At 32.0% G+C, this 20,214-nt stretch overlaps 1 protein-coding gene across 1 annotated transcript; it reads left to right on the top strand.

Moving 5' to 3' along the window:
* The first annotated feature begins 6,500 nt into the window (after window positions 1-6,500).
* On the top strand, window positions 6,501-11,967 carry LOC113395489 (gustatory receptor for sugar taste 43a-like). The gene is made up of 9 exons (XM_026633075.2): window positions 6,501-6,657; window positions 6,830-7,023; window positions 7,263-7,413; window positions 8,177-8,332; window positions 8,647-8,778; window positions 9,579-9,758; window positions 10,078-10,187; window positions 11,168-11,329; window positions 11,887-11,967. The coding sequence occupies exons 1-9, from the start codon at window positions 6,501-6,503 to the stop codon at window positions 11,965-11,967; spliced, it is 1,323 nt and encodes a 440-aa protein (XP_026488860.2).
* Window positions 11,968-20,214: the final 8,247 nt, after the last annotated feature.

Raw genomic sequence — 20,214 nt, 5'->3', positions numbered from 1 at the left:
TTCGGATTCTAGTAAACGAATCAGTTTCTACAATTTAGAAATATCAGTCACGTCCATTTTAAGTCAATTTCTTGAAACGATAAAAAAATATTCTTCAAATGTACCTTATCTCGTTAATACAGACATTATAGAAGTAGGATGGTTAGTTTAGTATGCAATTGAGTAAGGTGGTCATCTTATCAGAAGTATTTTTTTTTATTTAGTCAGAATGCGCAGTCAACCTACGAAGCTATGTACTTTGTATCTGTTATTACACTGACTCACTTGATTATCACCCAGAAATACAATGGAAGTTACCCAACTGGACGGGCCAGCTTCTCCGACCTACCATCGGTACACAAAGCCTTAATGTGGCAAACCCACCTGGGTTAAATTAACTGTATAAATAAACTGCCTTTAGACAAACTATATTCAAATAAACCTGTACATTGATTATCACCCAGAAATACAATGGAAGTTACCCAACTGGACGGGCCAGCTTCTCCGACCTACCGTCGGTACACAAAGCCTTAATGTGGCAAACCCACCTGGGTTAAATTAACTGTATAAATAAACTGCCTTTAGACAAACTATATTCAAATAAACCTGTACATTGATTATCATCCAGAAATACAATGGAAGTTACCCAACTGGACGGGCCAGCTTCTCCGACCTACCGTCGGTACACAAAGCCTTAATGTGGCAAACCCACCTGGGTTAAATTAACTGTATAAATAAACTGCCTTTAGACAAACTATATTCAAATAAACCTGTACATTGATTATCACCCAGAAATACAATGGAAGTTACCCAACTGGACGGGCCAGCTTCTCCGACCTACCGTCGGTACACAAAGCCTTAATGTGGCAAACCCACCTGGGTTAAATTAACTGTATAAATAAACTGCCTTTAGACAAACTATATTCAAATAAACCTGTACATTGATTATCATCCAGAAATACAATGGAAGTTACCCAACTGGACGGGCCAGCTTCTCCGACCTACCGTCGGTACACAAAGCCTTAATGTGGCAAACCCACCTGGGTTAAATTAACTGTATAAATAAACTGCCTTTAGACAAACTATATTCAAATAAACCTGTACATTGATTATCATCCAGAAATACAATGGAAGTTACCCAACTGGACGGGCCAGCTTCTCCGACCTACCATCGGTACACAAAGCCTTAATGTGGCAAACCCACCTGGGTTAAATTAACTGTATAAATAAACTGCCTTTAGATAAACTATATTTAAATAAACCTGTACATTGTTGGTGCATAAGCTAAATATTGTATTTAGTACTAAAATATTTGGCTGACGAATCTGCATAGAATTAATTATTATCCTCCTAATTAACAACAGAAGAATAAAAATTTAAAATTTCCGGTACAGATAGTGAGGTATTGGTATTATCTACTACCGTTTGAAGTATGTTAAAACAACTGTTAAGGAAGTTTTATCAGTATGGTGTCGGTCGTAACATTTCGTTTTTACTTAACCCGTCAATACTGCGTCATGTATAAAACTGACAAAAAAGTTTTATTTACTTATATTGGAAAGAGGATATTTGCAGTACGCTAGTAAACGCTTTCTCCGAGAGGAAATTAACTGTCAGTAGTTATATCATTATTGACTTTAATGTTCATAATTACTATTTATTGACTGATGGTATTATGAATACTTAAAGGAGTATTACAATTGTATATCGTTATACAATATTTAATTTACTTTTGAATAAATACGATCAACAACTTTAATCTATTGTCTTGTTCTTATCCTAGTTCTGTTCAATTGTTAAAAGAGTGTTACTGTAGACAAAGTATCTTTATCTAAAATTAACAACAATCAATGGAAATGTTTGGAATGTGACTTTGTGAACATCTTTATTAACGTTTAGGCCTCGTTTAAGAAACATTGTGTCCAAACGAAATAATAATATGAAGCTGACAGTAATTTTAGTGTTGCTATTAAATCTATCAGAAATTTATTGCGAAGGTTATATATAATTTATTTTTAATGATATATCAATTTTATAACATATCATATTTATTATTATTTGTTGTTTTTTTTTTTTGAATTTTTTTTTACAGATGAACAAGATGCATTGGAATTATCGTCTGATAACGTTGATTATACAAATATATTCCAAACAATTCCTACCTTATATCAGTATCTCTTTAATTTACTGCAAGAGAAACCTGAAATATTAGAACGAAATGACATCACAACATTTACAGAGGATAAGGTTAACGACGATGAAGTGTCATTGAGCCAAGATGACAATTTATTTCGTTTGCGCGGAGGTGATAATGTTTTTAAAGGAAACGAGGAAAATTATTTAAATGCAAAAAGAGAGTTGGATGACAGACATTCTGTAGGTAAAATAAATCGTATTTTCTATCTAACACCGGACGAAGTTATGGAACAAATGTTACTGGTTGAACAGAAATTGGAAGACTACAACAGTGTAAAAAGAAACTAATGTTTTAATCTAAATAAAATATTACCGTATATGTATTTTATTTTCAAAATTTTGGTTCTATGACCTGAACTATAATTTTACACATAATTATATAATATATAATAGAGAGAATAAGGGAGAGAATAAATACTTCTTACCTGTAAATTATTTGTATTAATTTACCTCAAAACATCTGATTGTTATCTTCGAAATATAATATACTAGCTCTTACCCGCGACTTTGCCCGCGTAGAATATGAATATATTTACAAATTAACTTAAAATGTTACGTTAACGTAATACCTCTTTGTATACCACATTGGTGTGTATTTCAGCCCTTAGGGTAGAATATCCAGAAACGCTTAAATGCGAATCAACTTATATTGAATTGGTAGCCCAAAAATAAAATTTCGACCTTCTAACTTCAAAATGACAGACTTCCAGACTAACCTGAATACGAAATATTAACACCTATTTCTCCCCTTAGGCGTAAAATATCCAGAAACGCTTAAATACGTATCTACTCATTTTTAATCAGTATCCCAAAAATAAAGTTTCATGTTTCTAACTTAAAAAAATCCATACGAACGTTCAACCCATATTTCACCCATTTAGGGGTAGAATATCCAAGATTCGCTCCTGAGTGGGTGTCATGATATGTTATTTTATAAGTGTACAGCCTAAAATATAAGTTTTATGCTTCTAGTTCTAAAAATTCTAAACATGACAATACAACAACAAGAACTTACAACCTTTCATCCGCCTTTTCAAACCTTTACAGTACTTTTTTCCAAATAAAAAGTATATACTATGTCCTTTCTCAGACTATTTGTGTACAAAATTTTATTTAAATCGGTCCAGTAGTTTTGGCGTGAAAGCGAGACAGACAGACAGAGTTACTTTCGCATTTATAATATTAGTATGGAAGTTTGGATTGTTATTCAATCGCTAGAGAGCTCCGATAATAACCGCGTCAGATCGCTGCTAAATTCAAAGTGCTACAGGAAGAACCGCGGCCTCCAACGCGCCTATAGCACGCTCCCGCCGCCCCGGCCGGCCGGCCGGTACCACCGCAAACGCTACGTTCCGAAATTTTTAAATCTGTAATATCTTCGAAAATATTCATTTAAATCATATGCTGTAAAGGGCCATATAGATCAATATTAAATCAACAATGTATTTAAGGTATTTCATTGGATAAGAATTAATGCTATATTGCTTAAAATCGCTTCGAAAATAAGCCATTATTTCTCGTAAAAAGTAAACGATAAAAAATGTTTATTGTGGGTTATCTTTAAGAGATAGACATATACCATCGCGGACTTTTTTATAGACATTTTTGAGGTGTACAATTTTGTAGTACATTATTTTGATCTATCTAGTAGGGTTCAGCCAGCGTTTTACGACATCACATTAGAAACTTTTAAAATTATCAGTGTTACTCAACTATATTGTCTATGTATTACTCTCGAATCACTCTATCTATTAAAAAAAACCGCATTAAAATCCGTTGCGTAGTTTTAAAGATTTAAGCGTACAAAGGGAGATAGGGACAGAGAAAGCGACTTTGTTTTATACTATGTAAAGATGGATTGATTCTGACATTATAAATTGAATTGAAATTCTTAATTTTCAATTCCTCACTTTCGTTTCAAATAATTTTGTAAAAAAGTATTCTATAAATTGAATGACAATTATATATTAAAATTCATAATCCTGTTACTAATTTAAATATGAATTTTTGGATATCTGTACTTAATCAAACAATAACGACAAAGCTTTAATTTAACCTAAAAAGAGTAGTAAAAATAGTAGCAATAACATATATACGCGATTTTGCTATTATGTTTAGTTAAAGACGTAATTACTCGACGAATTTTTTTTTGGGTTTTACGATGATGAAATCATTATTTAAATAATTTATGTTCTCCAAGTTAAATTGAACTTATTCTTTGCAAAATTTTCATTTAATGAAATAAAAAGTCCTCTTATTTCGAACTATGTAAGCATATCTCATACAGTAAATTTGTTAGTAGTTTTTAGGGCATCCGTAGTGCGTAGTAGTTTCAAAAGCAAGTGTTTTTATAAGCTGTGTTTAAGTTTAACCTAATATTCAAATGTACAGATAACCATAGTATGAGGAAACAACTGAAAAATAATTATAAGTGTGTCTCTTCCTCTTCATTATTTTCATTTTTGGCGAACTAACGTCAACATGTTTTACTTGTTATTTTTTTGTATTGTCTGCACAAGCTGTCGGTATGTTATACAATGAGAGAGACTAAAAATATTAGCGAAGATTCACAATCGACAACTTTGGAAAAGTTTTTGGATAACATAGTTATCAATGCTAAGAGTAAAAATTGGCGAACTAAGCGAATTAAACAGGGATACGTTACCGGAGAGAATTCATAACTATGGTGAAAATAAATTTAATAACATTTTCCGTTTTGAGAAAAAAGGAATAGATAAGAAATTGATCCAATTAAAACTTACGTAAGGTTTCAATATTTAACGAGTAAGTTACGAAGTGAGTTCTTATATAATAGTACTGCAGGACTCGCAGTAAATTATTATATTAATTGCCGTTATAGTGAATGGAAAATTTTATTAAATATAATTTAATGAATATATTATATGCTTGTATTGCTTTAAAAATGTTTAAAAAATAAAATATTTACTTTATTTAAACAGAAAAATTCTTTTTTCTATTTAAATCGGTTAAATAATCTACAAATACTTATTGAGGATGTGTAGTTGATAAATACACCTCTTCAATTAGTATTACGTAATAAATATTAATTAATATTTATCATTAATTGTTTTTGTGCATTTCATTAAAATTGTAATTACTTAAAAATAAAGATTTATTTCTTGTCCATTTTAGACACAAATTATTGTTATTAAATTCAGTACCTATCAAGTAAACATTATAATTTTTTTTTTTATAAATGAGGATTTTGATGTGTAAAAATTATCTTGATCTTCTGGCAAACTACTTCAAAGGTAGCCCTAATTGATCTGTAACTAAATATTTAGACACGATTTTGATGTCAGAAGTGACTTCGTTTAATATCATTTTTGTCATTAGTGATATAATCTGACATTAAATCAACATTTCACACGTCATAAGTGCTTATATAAACGCTGTTCGTGTTACAAATAAACAATGTATATTTATGTTTTTCTTTCATTTCCCTTAAAATATAGAAATCAAGTTCGGATCTTGTATTTATTTAAGTCATTATCGCAAGGTAACTTTGCACGGTGCATTATACTTCAACGTCCTTAAGTGTTGCAAGTGTCCAATTCATAATATCGGTTTACATTTATTTGATGTTGAAAATCATCAAATTCAATACATTCGGATATTTTTAGAACAAAATAAAGGTGTTTGCTTTAAGATATTTTCTTCACCGTACGATTCAACAACAAAAAGAAGCAACAAAAAGCAACTTCGTTCCAATTCGGTTTCCTTTCATTTTTATTAAACCAAGTCTTTTATTTCTAAAAGAATATTATTTATTTTTAGGGTTTCGTACCCAAAAGGTAAAATCGGGACCCTATTACTAAGACTTCGCCGTCCGTCTGTCCGTCCGTCTGTCTGTCACCAAGCTGTATCTCAAGAACCGCGATAGTTAGACAGTTGAAATTTTCACAAATTATGTATTTCTGTTGCCGCTATAACAACAAATATTTAAAACAAAATGAAATAAATATTTAAGAGGGCTCCCATACAAAAAACGCTTTTTTTGCCTGTTTTTGCTCGATATCAATAAATGGTAACAGATAGGCACTAGAAATATTCACAACATACTTAATTGTATATTTACTTTAATAATAAACAATAAATTAAAATATTTAGGGGAGGGGGCTCATTCAGGGACATGAACCTTATTAGACCACCATTATACCTGTTTTTTTGCTAGTTAGTTAGCTAGTTAACTTAATATTAGAAGAATGTGGCTTCTACTATTTTGTTATAATTAGATACTTGTTATTTTATCATTAAAAAATCACTTAAAATGAATAATTGGTTATTTTGATTCTTTCATAGTTATGAAGGTATCTGCAAAATGTCCAGTGGGAGGTGCGTTAGCATTAGTCCTTCGTATGTCCCGTTTTGTGGGCGTTGCTCCGGTTATTTTAACGCAAAATGGCATCCGTCTTTCCCGTCCTCTGACATTTTATAGCTATTTTGTCGTCACAGCTATCAGTAAGTTTATATCATATTATAAAATTATAAAATACTCAATTTAGAACTATTTCTATACAACAAAACTGTACTAGGGAATTCTGAAAAAAAACTAATTTATTATTTATGAAAATATTGCATAATTATTATTTATTTTATAATTTATAAATGTATAATTTTTTATTATTTGCAGGTGGTGTTATACTCTCTGGATTCGCGTTGGATCTTTTAACTGAACCGAAGCGATCGTTGCGCGTGCGCACGCCTACCTCCCGAATGATATGGGTGGCAAATCTTTCAATAGTCATTCTCATTACGTCAGTTGCAGCGTACAGAGCTCCGGCGCGTTTCTTGTGCATTATCAATTGCTTGAAACAAATTCAAAAGGTTTATTATTTTTATGGGGTTACATGTCAAATAAGCGTTATATTAATTTACACTGAAAAAAAACTATTAATTATTCCTTGTACTCCCCTCCCTACAAACCACCAACCTTGGAAATTAGAAGTTGCTGGAATTTAATTGAATTGTTCTGACTAACCGCTGATCAGTTTTTTTCTATCTCCTTTTTTTTCATTGCATAAAAATACTTTATATTGTTAAATCCATTCATCCATTTGTTCTAGATTAAAATCTTTATAAACGGTGAAAATAACATAGATTTGTTTGAAAAACTCAAAACTGTGATGATAATATCGACTTTAGTTGGCTTGGGATTTCTAGTATTTTTCGATATTTACGGCTACGTGACAGAAGCACTCACTCATGGCCGAGAAGGTGATATCATAGATTGGGTATTTTGATTATATATAGCTTATGTTTATTTTACTCTTCAATATCGTGTCGTGTCACCATTAAAAGCACCTGCTGGGACTCTGCCTTATGTCGCGTTATTATTTTCGCTGGTGTGCCTTCTGACTTGATGCACGTGACTATGTCTTCGTCAACCCATCTTAGTGCTGAACAACGAGTACCATTTGGCCAGCTTACTCCACTTGTTATCGATATCACAAATCTTGCTCAATTCATTTTAATTCCTTTGTCTGTTTTCCGATACTTAAACTTCCATTCGATGCTAACCCCGGTGTTCGGGATGCAGTTGGGGGTTCATTCTACGTACTGTGGTCTTGTATGAACTTTTTGTCCTGTACACCGTTTCCTCAGTAAGCGTCCATGTCTTGGCACTGTAGTTCATGTGAACTCATTAAATGTAGAAACGGTTCTACAGGCATTTCAGGATATTTCCCGAATGTTGTCGGAATTATCGAACAGTGCTCTTCTGAGCAATACTTGGCTTTGCTTGAATACTACTTGACGACAAATGTGTGCTAGTTACGCGTATTTTTGAATGTTAATTATTAAGCACCTTTAATTTCTAACCACTAAAAACAACTACGAGTTTACCAACAACGTGCCATTGGAGATGATTGACATCTGTTTTACTTTTTTATCGCTTTATAGAAGAACACAAATTCTAAATATTTTTTGGTTTCCGTAATTTTATTACATTATGCATAATTGTCTCCTTTGATTATTTCAGTACGAACATTGTTTCTTTACTCGTTTCTGTATTACGAGTACTTTATTGTGCTATTGGTAGAATTGCAATTCATCTTGATCGCGCAGAAACTACTATCAGCCCTGCGATTGGTGAATGATGCATTGCAGCAGCTGATGGTCAGCTTTAAAACTCAACGTATGATTCAATTTTTAAATAGAATCTACTTTTACTTTAATTTGTAACTTCAAAGTACAATCTGGTGTGTTAAAATTCTACTTATAAAACATAACATTTTTACTATTAGTATTTATTTATTAGTCCCTTGTTAAATACTCATTAATTTTAAAGATTGTATCATTCGAAATAATATAAATATATATATATACGTTGAATTCGTAAAAATAAATTCGTGAAATGCTATGGAGCATTTGTGACGCCTTTTGCTTGAAAAATTGTTGATCACCAATTCGAATAACACAAATAATTTATGATATTTTTTGTGATTTCAGGTAACAATTATTACAATCGTTTTCGAAATGAATTTACGAGCTATGATAATTACGCTTTAAAAGAAAGTTCAACCGTTCCAAACAAAGTCATAAATTATGTGGTCGACTCCTTAACTGTTAAAGAAAAACTTGGTAAGTAAAATTTCAGATATTCGAAATCAATAAGTATTTTATTCCACTGTAAATTGGTAAATGCAGAAAAAGCAAAAAGAGAAAGCAATGGAAATATTGTTAATCTTGTCAAATTAATTCGTTTTACAGATTATGCACTAAACAAATTACACGGATTATAAGTAATTCGGCTTTAAATGTGTAATTTATCAGATATATTCTATAGTAATCATAATCTGTGTTATTGTAACTTAAGTTATTTGATAATTACTGTATTTCTATAGCTTTTATGCTTCTAACATTTTTTGTGTAGCCTATTTATTTGAAAGGTTTAGGTCTATTTATAGGAATTTTTAATGTAAGCAGTGCTATTCGTGTTTATTTATTAGTCCCTCATTTTAAAGACTATCATTCGAATCTCAATTAGATTAATTTAAAGCCGAAGTTGTCTAGTACTAGTAGCTGTTAGCCAAAGATATAATCATTGGTCCATTTTTATGTTTATCAAAAAGGTGAATGAATTCGCGGAATAGAGGAGAAGGATAGGGGTAGGGATACTTACTTGGTCCACTGGGAGACAGTCGCAACAGGTGTATAACTCATACGGTGTCGATGAGGATATGGCATGCACATGTTGCATACCTTTAGAACCGCTGCGAATGAAAAGCTGTCAATAAAATCTATCTATCCCGATGGAATGGTTAGCGGAAACATTTTGGAAGGCTTTCCGAGACTGTTATGTCTCAGAAGGAAATAGCGATCAATCATTTCAATCTACTATACATCTTAAATTTTGTGTATATAGCTAGATACTTTTTCAGACGATAAGAAGTATTTTCGAAGCGACAATAGGACAGTGCGTGATTTGTCTAACGCATATACCGGAATCTGTGATATTTTGAGGCGTATCGATGACAGTCACGGTTTTCTACTACTATTGATACTGATTTCTTTCTTTATGCAATTAATAATAACACCATATTATCTTATTACGACTCTATGTGAGTATATTGTAACATTTCAATAATTTAGTGAATTTAAAATTTACGGAGTATTTTTTAAAATACCTTATTTGGGATTACTTAGATTTAGTAAAAGTTTTATAACAAAACAATTATTTTACAGTTGATTCGTATTAATTCACTTATAATGACGTCAACAAAATTTGTGGCATGATTCGTAGACACATAATAGATGCATATATTTTATTTCTATGAATTTAATTGAATATATACCTAACGCTTACAGTATATTACATCTGTAATATACGTTTTAGAGACAAAATATATAAATATTTTTTTATGTCTTTTATTTGTTTAGATACGTCTATGAATCAAATAAATTATATATTGCTTCAAATAAGCTGGTGTATGTATCATATAATCAGCATGCTCATGGTTGTGGAACCGTGCTACCAGACCCAAAAAGAGGTACTAGATATACAATCATATAACTCTGTCTGTTCTGTTTTTGTGTAAGTGTTGAGTTCCTTATCTATACTTATAATATAAATGAAAAGTAACTCTGTTTGTCTGTATGTCTGTTACTCTGACACGACCAAATCATTGAGCCGAATTTGATGAAATTTGATAAGAAGTAAACTTGAACTCGAAGGAAGGACATAGGCATAACGACAACACCTTATAACGGGAGCGAAACCGCGGGCGATAACTAGTAATCGATATAGAGACCGTCTTAGCTTACCTAAGCTCGAGCATTTTGATGAAAGTTACACATTGCCGTTTGCGTTACATTTCTCGGCGATGGAAGATACTGTGGCATTAACCAGGGTGTATCAGAATAATTCTGATACATATGCTTTTATTTGTACAGGATCTGCGAATTAACATATATTTGTTATCATTGCGATAATGAGTATTTGTTCAGCATTTTATCATTTACTAACTTTTTTCTTGGTTATTTACTTTTACTTGTGACAACAAGTAGACATAACATGTTTGTAAAAAGACATTTCACCTTTTGCAAACATTCTTTGACATTTGACTCAAGCATAACAAATATAAACTAAATTAGAGTAATCAATGTAAGTATATATAATAAACTAAGACGACAGTTTTATTGCATAGAACAAAAGTTTTCAAATCAAATGTAGGTATTTTGTTCAAGTAAAATTTACAGTGAATCATTTTTGAATCGTCAATATTTAAACCCTGTTTGTATGTATGTCTGCATTTAAACACTGTTTCGGAACGCAGCTTCTAGCGAAAAGAAACAGTAAGAAACTCGCATAGTTGTTCTCTTCAAATAATAAGTTTTACTTGACACATTTATTTTTCTTGACACACTAAAAAAAATTACTCTTCTCATCACCTCGTAATTCTGACACATAAATATATATCAGAGTAAAATAAATACATATTACATTTTAAATTCTTGCTACGCTTCTCAGATGGATAGGACTCAGATGCTCGTCTTGTACTTGTTGAGGTACATTTCATCTACTGACCCCATGTTTGTGGACGTAGACATTTTCTGCAAGCAGTTATACCTTGACCGGCCAAGCTATACGCCGCTTGGAATGTGCACTATTTCGAGACCGCTCACTGTTACGGTAAGAATGTATAATATATAGTATTAATCGGCGACTATCGGCTCTTCTTTACTTTGTATTGCTACTTCGGTTTAAAGGTATCTTTATGGGTTTGTATCCTAGTTGTGATGGTTGGCGGCTTATTGGCATTGTAGAATAATATCTTTTTTACATAGCTAGTGTCTATGGTAAAATATTCACGTAATAAGTGTTTTTTGTTGCCAAAAAATAAATATCAACTCCATTAAATAGTCAAACATGATCGTGAATTTTCGATATTTTTGAATATTATTTTGCTTTCGAATTTGAAAAACAATACACTTATTTTCAATACACACTGACAGAAATTATATTGTCCTTCCTAGACAATATAAATTCTGGTGTAATATATTAATTTCGACTAAAATTCGTTTGGTTTGAAGTTGAATATCTTTTTTTACTTTTAGAATTAAAAAATAATGGTCATAGGACATACAGCCTAGATTAGACTAGACCATAGATAATCAATGTATTGTGCAATTCAAACTGTTTGTTAATTTAATCGTAACATGGAATTAATAATGTACATTCCATTTCAGATAATCGGTGCCGTGATGACATATCTCGTTATAATTTTCCAACTCCGCTCTTACGAGTCTAACAGCAAAGATCAATTGTAGAGATATTTTTTCCATTTGCATCGACATTATTTTCATTGTATTCACTTAATAACCGATTTGATTATAAATTCCACTATATAAGACGTTGTAATTGAAATATAAAATGTATTAATGAAAAATAAAAGCGCATACTATTTTGTTTATTGAACTTTTTCTTTTCCAGCCTCATAGCTGGTAATGATATTTGGAATTGGTAAAACAGGTGGTACAGAGGTTATATGAATAATATAAATTGTAATTAATTTTTTATAGTAAAATCCCTTTGACTTTGCCTTGTGGACAAGGACCTAACATCTTAGTTTCCAAAGTCGGTGGCGCGTTTGTGGTGTAAGGAATGATTATTATTTCTTTCAGAGCCATGTTTATGGATTGTGGTGACCACGTACCATCAGACCATTTTGTCCGTCCGCCTACCTATATCATAATCACGGCAAATCCGTGAATGAAAATTAAAGGATTTCTAAAAACAATGTATAAACTGTTAACGTATACAATATGGATCGGCATGCAAAGCAGAACAAACTAGTAAATGGAGACGCTTGAACGAAACGACTGCGTCATAAGCGGCGCTCTGGCGCCAGTGCTGAGGGCTTCGCGCTGGACCGGTGTCGCGCCTTTCAGCTTCACACACCTTCGGAGCGGCAGCTACAGAGTCAGAACCTCCATGCCTTTATTCATAGCTGGCTGTACGTGTATGGTTATATTCCGCAAGTCGTAATTGTATTTCGTAATAATTAGATAGGTTAATCAAGTTTAGTGTTAATTATCAAAATCATGAGAACCCGTTTTATTATATATAACCCATTTCGAGGATGCTATCACACAGACTTAAGAAAGTTTTTTTGGAGTATTTGAATCTATTAATGACTATCATCTGCAAAGTATACCCAGTTTAATGTTATTATTTTAAGCAATATATACAAAATAACATATAAGTACAATGTCCATGTCTCTATGGAACTAAGTATAAGTATTATAACAAAAATCTAAGTAACAGACTACTGACATAAGATAAACTAGCATTCTACAGTTCTATTGCCAACAAGATCTTTGAAATATCGTAAAAATATACAATTTAATAATGTTTATATATATATATTGGTGATATATTAGATATATCACCGTAGGAGTTAGTGTTTTTTTTTTGTATAGGTTGACGGACGAGCATATGGGCCACCCGATGGTAAGTGGTCACCACCGCCCAAAGACAATAGCGCTGTAAGAAAAATTAAACATTCCTTACATCGCTAATGCGTCACCTTTGTGCCTTAGGTTATACGTGATATGCCATTTTGATACGCGTATCCAATAAATTTCATAATTATTATACTCAAAGTCACATATCACATTCTGTCACTTCATGCTCGTGTGAGAATCGAGTATCTTGTTACAGAATAGCCCTACTGCTATCTTTATTTTTAAATTCTCAGATGGAAAAAACGAAAACTTTACTTAGTATGTTGATAAGCAAGCTGTCCATCTCCAACCCACAGAGAGAACTTGGTAGATTCTTCCAACAGTTTCTGTGAAATCAACCGTCTCTGACGTTAATTGGAGTTTGTATCTGCAACAGAAAACTTTTTGCTAGCGTAAGTTCATTATTGCATGATACAATGCCGTTTCGCAATCGTCGTACGAACTTCAAACTGTAGTTTAATACTAGTCTAAGCTACTTCATACTATGCCATAAATTAACAAATAATAAAAAAGTGCTTTATAAAACAATTGTGCTTAAAAATTAATCTGAGTATACATTATTTATATACATTTTTCAGTAGGGACTTTATACTGGTACAAAACAAGTTACAATAGTGTAGTTATATAAAACCTACTAATTTAAGTTATTATTTCCATTTCCGAAGTTTAATGTGTTATATTTTAAATGCATTTTTCCTTACTGATAGTTGTCGGAGTGATAACATTCATAATTATAGTACTGCAGTTTAAATTACGTAAATAATTTTTGATAAACGGCTGCCGGCTATAATTTTTATAATATAATTTAAAAATACATATTTCATTGCGATGAAATTTATTTTCTATTACATAAAACCTCAACTCTGTATGTGTTAGAATATAAAGATTAAAAACATTCTTGTTTGTTTAATTTCATACCACGACTCATATTAAGCAATTTCATTCTAGATTGTAAGGTTTTTTCTGACTCACATGATTAAGTTCACAAATAATAGTAAATATATACGTCGGGGAAAAACACCACTTCTATCCACCTCGACACCATCATAAGTGGTTACAAAGCACAAAGCAAATAATAGACTGTTTCGTACAATTTAATTTAAGTTTATATCACCTCACAATTATTATTTCACAGTTACTAATATAAAACATCAATCCAACATTTTAGTTACATTCGTGTAGCGAGTTCGCAACACTATCTCCATTCAACAGTTTTATTATATAATATTAACTTTTCCCATGATCCACCTTGATCCAGCTTTCGGCCATATTGTTTCTTACGTATTACCCGAATTCCCGTCACAGACTAAATAGTAAATAGCCACTACGTATTTCCCGCCAAAACGATAAGATGGCGCCTCGACCCTGCTCAAAGACTATCCTCGACTCCGATTGGTCGTGACGTATGATGCAATATTATTCTGGTAACTTTGATAGTTTTAGTAAGTTTTAATACGATAATAAATGTATCAATACAGTTATAATTTAAAATGAAATAATAAACTATTCCGCCACCTCATTTATGGGAATAAATATTACCTAAGAATAAGTATTTCTGAGATATTGAGATTCCAAATGTTTCTATGATAAAACTTACCGTTCAGCTGGTTTCATTATATATACCAACTCCTTCTGTTATTGGAATATAGTATATGTATAATATTGCTTAGAATTATTTCGAAGTTAAGCCGCAGACTATGTAATAAAATCTAGCGGTATTTTCGCTATCATGTTTCCACGTGTCCAATCCGTCATTAAATCAAAGTGAAATCTAATTGAGTATTCATTGTTTGTAATTAGAATTGCATTAAGGATTAAATAATATATGATCATCACAGATAAAAAACAGTTATTTATAGCAATTAGTATTATTCTGTTCCAGTTTAAAGGGTGGCTGAGCCAGTGTAGCTGCAGGTACAAGGGACATAAAATCTTAGTTCCCAAGGTGGCGCATTGGCGATATAAGAAATGATTAATATTTATTACAATACCAATGTCTATTGGGCGGAGGTGAACACCTAACATCAGGTGGCTCATTTACCCTTCCATCTACCAATTAGATATATAAAATAAAATCATTAATACATCGCCACCAATCTGCGCAGTCATTAATAAATCATTATTTATTTACCTTTCTTCTGTGCGTGGAAGCTGATGAAACCGGAGATCTTTATTTATACGAGATGAAGACTTGCAATCTCTCACAGCACACGTCGTATGCACCATTTTAAATAAAAAAATAAAAAAACAAACAAGCGCCCTGAATGACAAACATGTGTCCCGAACTACTAATATTGTTTTGTTTGCAGTTCGGGCTCGGCATTCCGGCCTCTCACCCTTCACACCCCGCACGATTGCCCTGTCTAAACGTCTTCGTTGGACGACTGTATGGTTTTTTAGACTGTGGTACTACCTTGCATTTTGCGTACTATCTTAATAAATCCGTTTTTAAAATTTCGTATATAGTCTAACCGTTGACGAGTACCTTCGTCTGAAACCAATCCTGGGTATAGAATTAGGTCATCCTTACCACAAAAACGCATTGTCATCCGAACTAAAGCAACACGTAAGATTACATATCCGTGATATTAAAGTAAATACTTCTAGATTACTACATTTAACCTAAACTTACTGACAAACAAACATTTCAAGTGTTTTTTTAGATGTACATTCTAGATACAGGAACTGGTTAGTGGAGAAATGATTATATGAAAAATTAGAGATTATTATAAGAATTAGTAGTTTATTAGCATTGTTGGAACGTTTGCTCGAAATTATTTGTAAACTATGTATTGTCGAAATTATTTGTAAACTATGTACGTGGGAAATAATAGTCGAAAGGTTAACAAAATTATTTATTACAATTTACTGAACTAATACTAATGTACATAAATAAGGTACAAATTGAATACTCAATTCGTGTCAACGTGTTTTCGTTAGCATATCCAAATTCAATAACTTGTTTACCGCAAAAAAATGAAGTAGTTGAAGTACACAAATTAGTTTTCGACCATTGACTTACTAGGTACTAACGATGGATGGATTGTGTGAAAGACGATATGTATGGAAAGAATATTACTTGTGAGGTGACGTCAGACAGAGAAGTATGGAAGAAGAAGATATGCTAATAAAATTGGGATAAGGCCACGAGGATGATATTGATATTGACGTAGAAGCGGTTCAAAGTAATTAAAATATCTTGATAAATAATATAAAACAAATTCGCTTTCTGTTTCTGTCTGTATATCCGCTAATTTCTTCCATTCTCAAAGGTTAAATTTTATGAGGAGTTCATTAAAAGAAAGAGCGATAAACTAGAAATGTTTGTATATATCATTTGTCAGTATTTTGTTAAAACTGGCTGAACTATAGAGGAGTTTTATCGAAAGAATCATGAGTAACGCTAGCTAAACCTTAGGAGATACTATATCAAAACAAAGTGGTAGTAAATTGAACGTCTTAATTTGGCCTAAAGAAAAGTACGCGATAGCGTGTCTATCTTCTTAAGTTCACAATATCCATAAAAAAAACTATTTATTTCTTTTACAAATTAGTAAAGAACTTTAAGTTATTTGCAATCAAATCAAATCTTATAAATCCATATTAAAATACCTAGTGAATTTAATATAGATTAATTGTTGAAATTACACTTTGTGAGTATTGGCCTTAGAAAGATATTACCGGTATAAAAGAGTGTGCATCTGTGATTACGTATACACTCGTGTATTATAATACGTCCAGCGTAGTTAGGTCATTTTCCTTGAAATTTATAGTTTTGACCAAAATCGGTTAGGAAAACATCATCATAATTACAAGTCTTCTCTGTCTCAGATTCTATCGACAAATTGTCGACTTCCATCGGATTCTTGGGTTAGCAGCAATAACCGATGAATATCAAATGCTGGTCGATTTGTTCAAACTCACTTATCTTTAATAACATCAAAGTTAATTTAATAATTTAATGTTTCATATGCCTAATAGATCTTGTTTTAAAAAAAGAAAGAAGATGCTAATATTGTTAATGGCGACCACTTTTTTCGACATTCAAGTACGTTTTTTTTAGTGCGTTCACTCAACCAGAAAGTTAATTTGAATTGATTTTGAATATTTTAAATAATTTGTATAGAATTCTTAATTTTGACAATTTGCATAAACGAATTTTATTATTACGTTTTGAACTCCGGGCACACGAATATTTTTGTTTTATTTCTAGCATTATCCATATGAAATGTTGATATATTTTGATAATTTAAAAAAAATACGTTTGAATTCATACATTTTCTTATTGTGCATCCATCGTGCTTGTGTAGAAACATATATTCTAACTTATCTAACTTTAATTTACTTTTTTTCATGATATAGGTAGGCGGACAAGCAAATGAGCCACCTGATGGTAAGTGGTCACCACCGCCCATAGACAAAGGCGCTGTAAGAAGTATTAAAAATTCCTTACATCACCAATGCGTCACCAATCTTGGGAACTCCGATGTCATGTCCCTTGTGTCTGTAGTTCAACTGGCTCACTCACCCTTCAAACCAGAATACCGGTTTGGTAGAATATCTGATGAGTGTGTGGTACCTACCAGACGGGCTAGCACAAAGCCCTACCACCAAGTAAATTTTCACAACCAACAATAAGTGCTATATATATTAAACCAACGATAGACTACATTTTTCCTCTCGACTTTAAAAGATTAGGTTTTTTTCAAACGTCTCGTTTTACTGTAACCGCGACACAATCTCACGCTCAACCCTTATTTTACTTGTATTTATGTTAAATTGCTTATTATATCAACTTTAGTAAAAAAACGAAATATTTCGACATCTTAAACTTTGTTTTTTGGGCAGTTTGTTCTATTTTCTTACGTAATAGCCACCAAAAGTGGTGCATAGAAATGAAAATCTGTACAGCCTATTAAAAGTATCATCGAATGGTGGCCCAAATTTTTGCGGATCCGCACCATATTTAAATTTTTAAGATCCACACAATTTAATCAAAGGCGAATGCAAAACTGTTGGCTGTAAAATTGTAATAAAGACTTTGTATGAAACATATTTAGGTCACAATATTACCTAATGAAAGTCTTCAATGGTGTACTTTTATTACACATCCTTTTTATGTTTAAAAAATTGGTGAAAATATATTGGCAATGATTACCTTTTATACCTACTATAATGCTATCTAGTTGTAGAAAAATAACGAGATATTTAAATATCTTTGTAAAACATAATAATATGACAGATCGATAAATATATGATAGATCGGTTGGCGATCGTTTTATATGTCGAGACAAAACCTTTAATTCACCCGAACATTACTTATAAACAAAAAAAATGATATTAATTATTTCGATTTTATTATTTTTTTCTATTGTTGTCACATACATTTAAGATTTTAAGAGTCTCGTAAACAAGACATTTGTAGATAATGTCGAAATATCGAGCACCACCAAATAAAAATAAAAAACATGGTAAATATCCCGTTTCAAATACTTATGTTTTAAGGGTGTAATTTAAATGTTTGTGCTGGCCAGCATTTATGTAGGCGTGAACTGAAAAATGCGAGTCCACAACATTTTCAATCGAATTTATAATTTTATTTTTATTCTATTACTAAGCTAATTTCTGCTTACTCTTTTGATTTCTCTTGTTCACGGTCAACTGTGCCACCTGATGGTAAGAGGTAACCATAATCCATAGACATTGGCGCTGTAAGAAGTATTAAAAATTCCTTTCATCACCAGTGCACCACCAACCTTGGGAATTAAGATGTTATGTCTTTTGAACCTGTAGTTACACTTGCTTACTCACCCTACAAATGGGAACACAACAATACTAAGAACTGCCGTTTGGCGATGGCATATCTGATAAAAGCGTGATACCTACCCGGCGGGCTTGCAACAGCGGGCAAAGCCCTACAACCAAGTAACGTATATTAATCGTTAAGAATTCACCTTTTGATCGCTCAAAGGTTAAGGTTAAGGAAGAGTTCAATATAAGCCTTTGCGTGCATTAATATTCTGGTTTTAGTATAGATTATTATACAATAATTAAATCAACAAATAAAAGAATAAATATTTTGTTAATATATTATTTCCGAAAACATATTTTTAATTCTTAAATGAATCTACGATGATTAGAGTGACGTAAGTATTATTACGTAAATATTGTTACCTTTTTTCATTGCTACATATTGTTTGCATGCATAATATATTCTTTCGTTACTCGTTAGCATTCAAGCTTGTGTGGACAATACTAATAGTCAATTTGTTTTGTGTCCATACATATCGAATTAAATTAAAGTTTTTTTTTATTTTGTTAATAAAAACGCTTTTTTTCCAGTAATGATTCAGATTATTGATGTGATATTACGTCTTAAGTAAATTTAATACTTACTTAGAATGTACATCAGTTTATTCGATGACGAAGTAACGTCCCCGATTCTGTTCCGATCCCACTTTGACCGAACCACAACTATACCCGTATCGGTGCGTTTGTAGAATAGATACTTTATACTGAACCTACTACTGAAAGAATTTTGGCTCTGTTTTATTAGACTATCTTAGTGACTAACTTAAAATACTGTAGATCCCGAAGTAAAAGTAAAGTAAAGTAAGCCTGTAAATGTCCCACTATTAGGCTATGGCCTTCCTTTTCTTGTATGAAGGTTTGGAGCTTGTGAAACTACATTACTTCAATGGGGATTCTTGATACATACAGGTTACCGCAGGAAGTTTCCTTCACCGTAAAACACGAGATAGATCATAAACACAAATTAAGCACAAGAAAATACTTCTTTTGATTAGGTTAAGAAATTCTCAGTGGCACTTCGAAGTTAGGAAGCTTGCAGTGTTATATTTTCATGCCTTCTAAAGCAGGTTAAGTCTTTTGTTCTGCATCTTATGTCTCTCTGGTGAAACCGGTTTACTTTTCCGATCTGATATTAAGAGGGAATATAGAGTTTGATGAGTTATCCTCTGGTTTGGCCCTTGAGATTCCCCGCTCTGTCCAAGTTACGGTCAACTGGGATTAATACGACTAATAAATATG

The sequence above is a fragment of the Vanessa tameamea genome, chromosome 21, assembly GCF_037043105.1.
Source record: "Vanessa tameamea isolate UH-Manoa-2023 chromosome 21, ilVanTame1 primary haplotype, whole genome shotgun sequence".
Classification (NCBI taxonomy): domain Eukaryota; kingdom Metazoa; phylum Arthropoda; class Insecta; order Lepidoptera; family Nymphalidae; genus Vanessa; species Vanessa tameamea.
This window is presented reverse-complemented; position numbering and strand designations above follow the sequence as displayed.

What these genes read in the sequence shown, in the direction of transcription:
- LOC113395489 (XM_026633075.2), top strand. Translation starts at nt 6,501, where the DNA reads ATGAAGGTATCTGCAAAATGTCCAGTGGGAGGTGCGTTAGCATTAGTC. An exon ending in GCTTGAAACAAATTCAAAAG is followed by an intron (nt 7,024 to 7,262) that starts GTTTATTATTTT and finishes CATTTGTTCTAG; the next exon opens with ATTAAAATCTTTATAAACGG. An exon ending in GCTACCAGACCCAAAAAGAG is followed by an intron (nt 10,188 to 11,167) that starts GTACTAGATATA and finishes TACGCTTCTCAG; the next exon opens with ATGGATAGGACTCAGATGCT.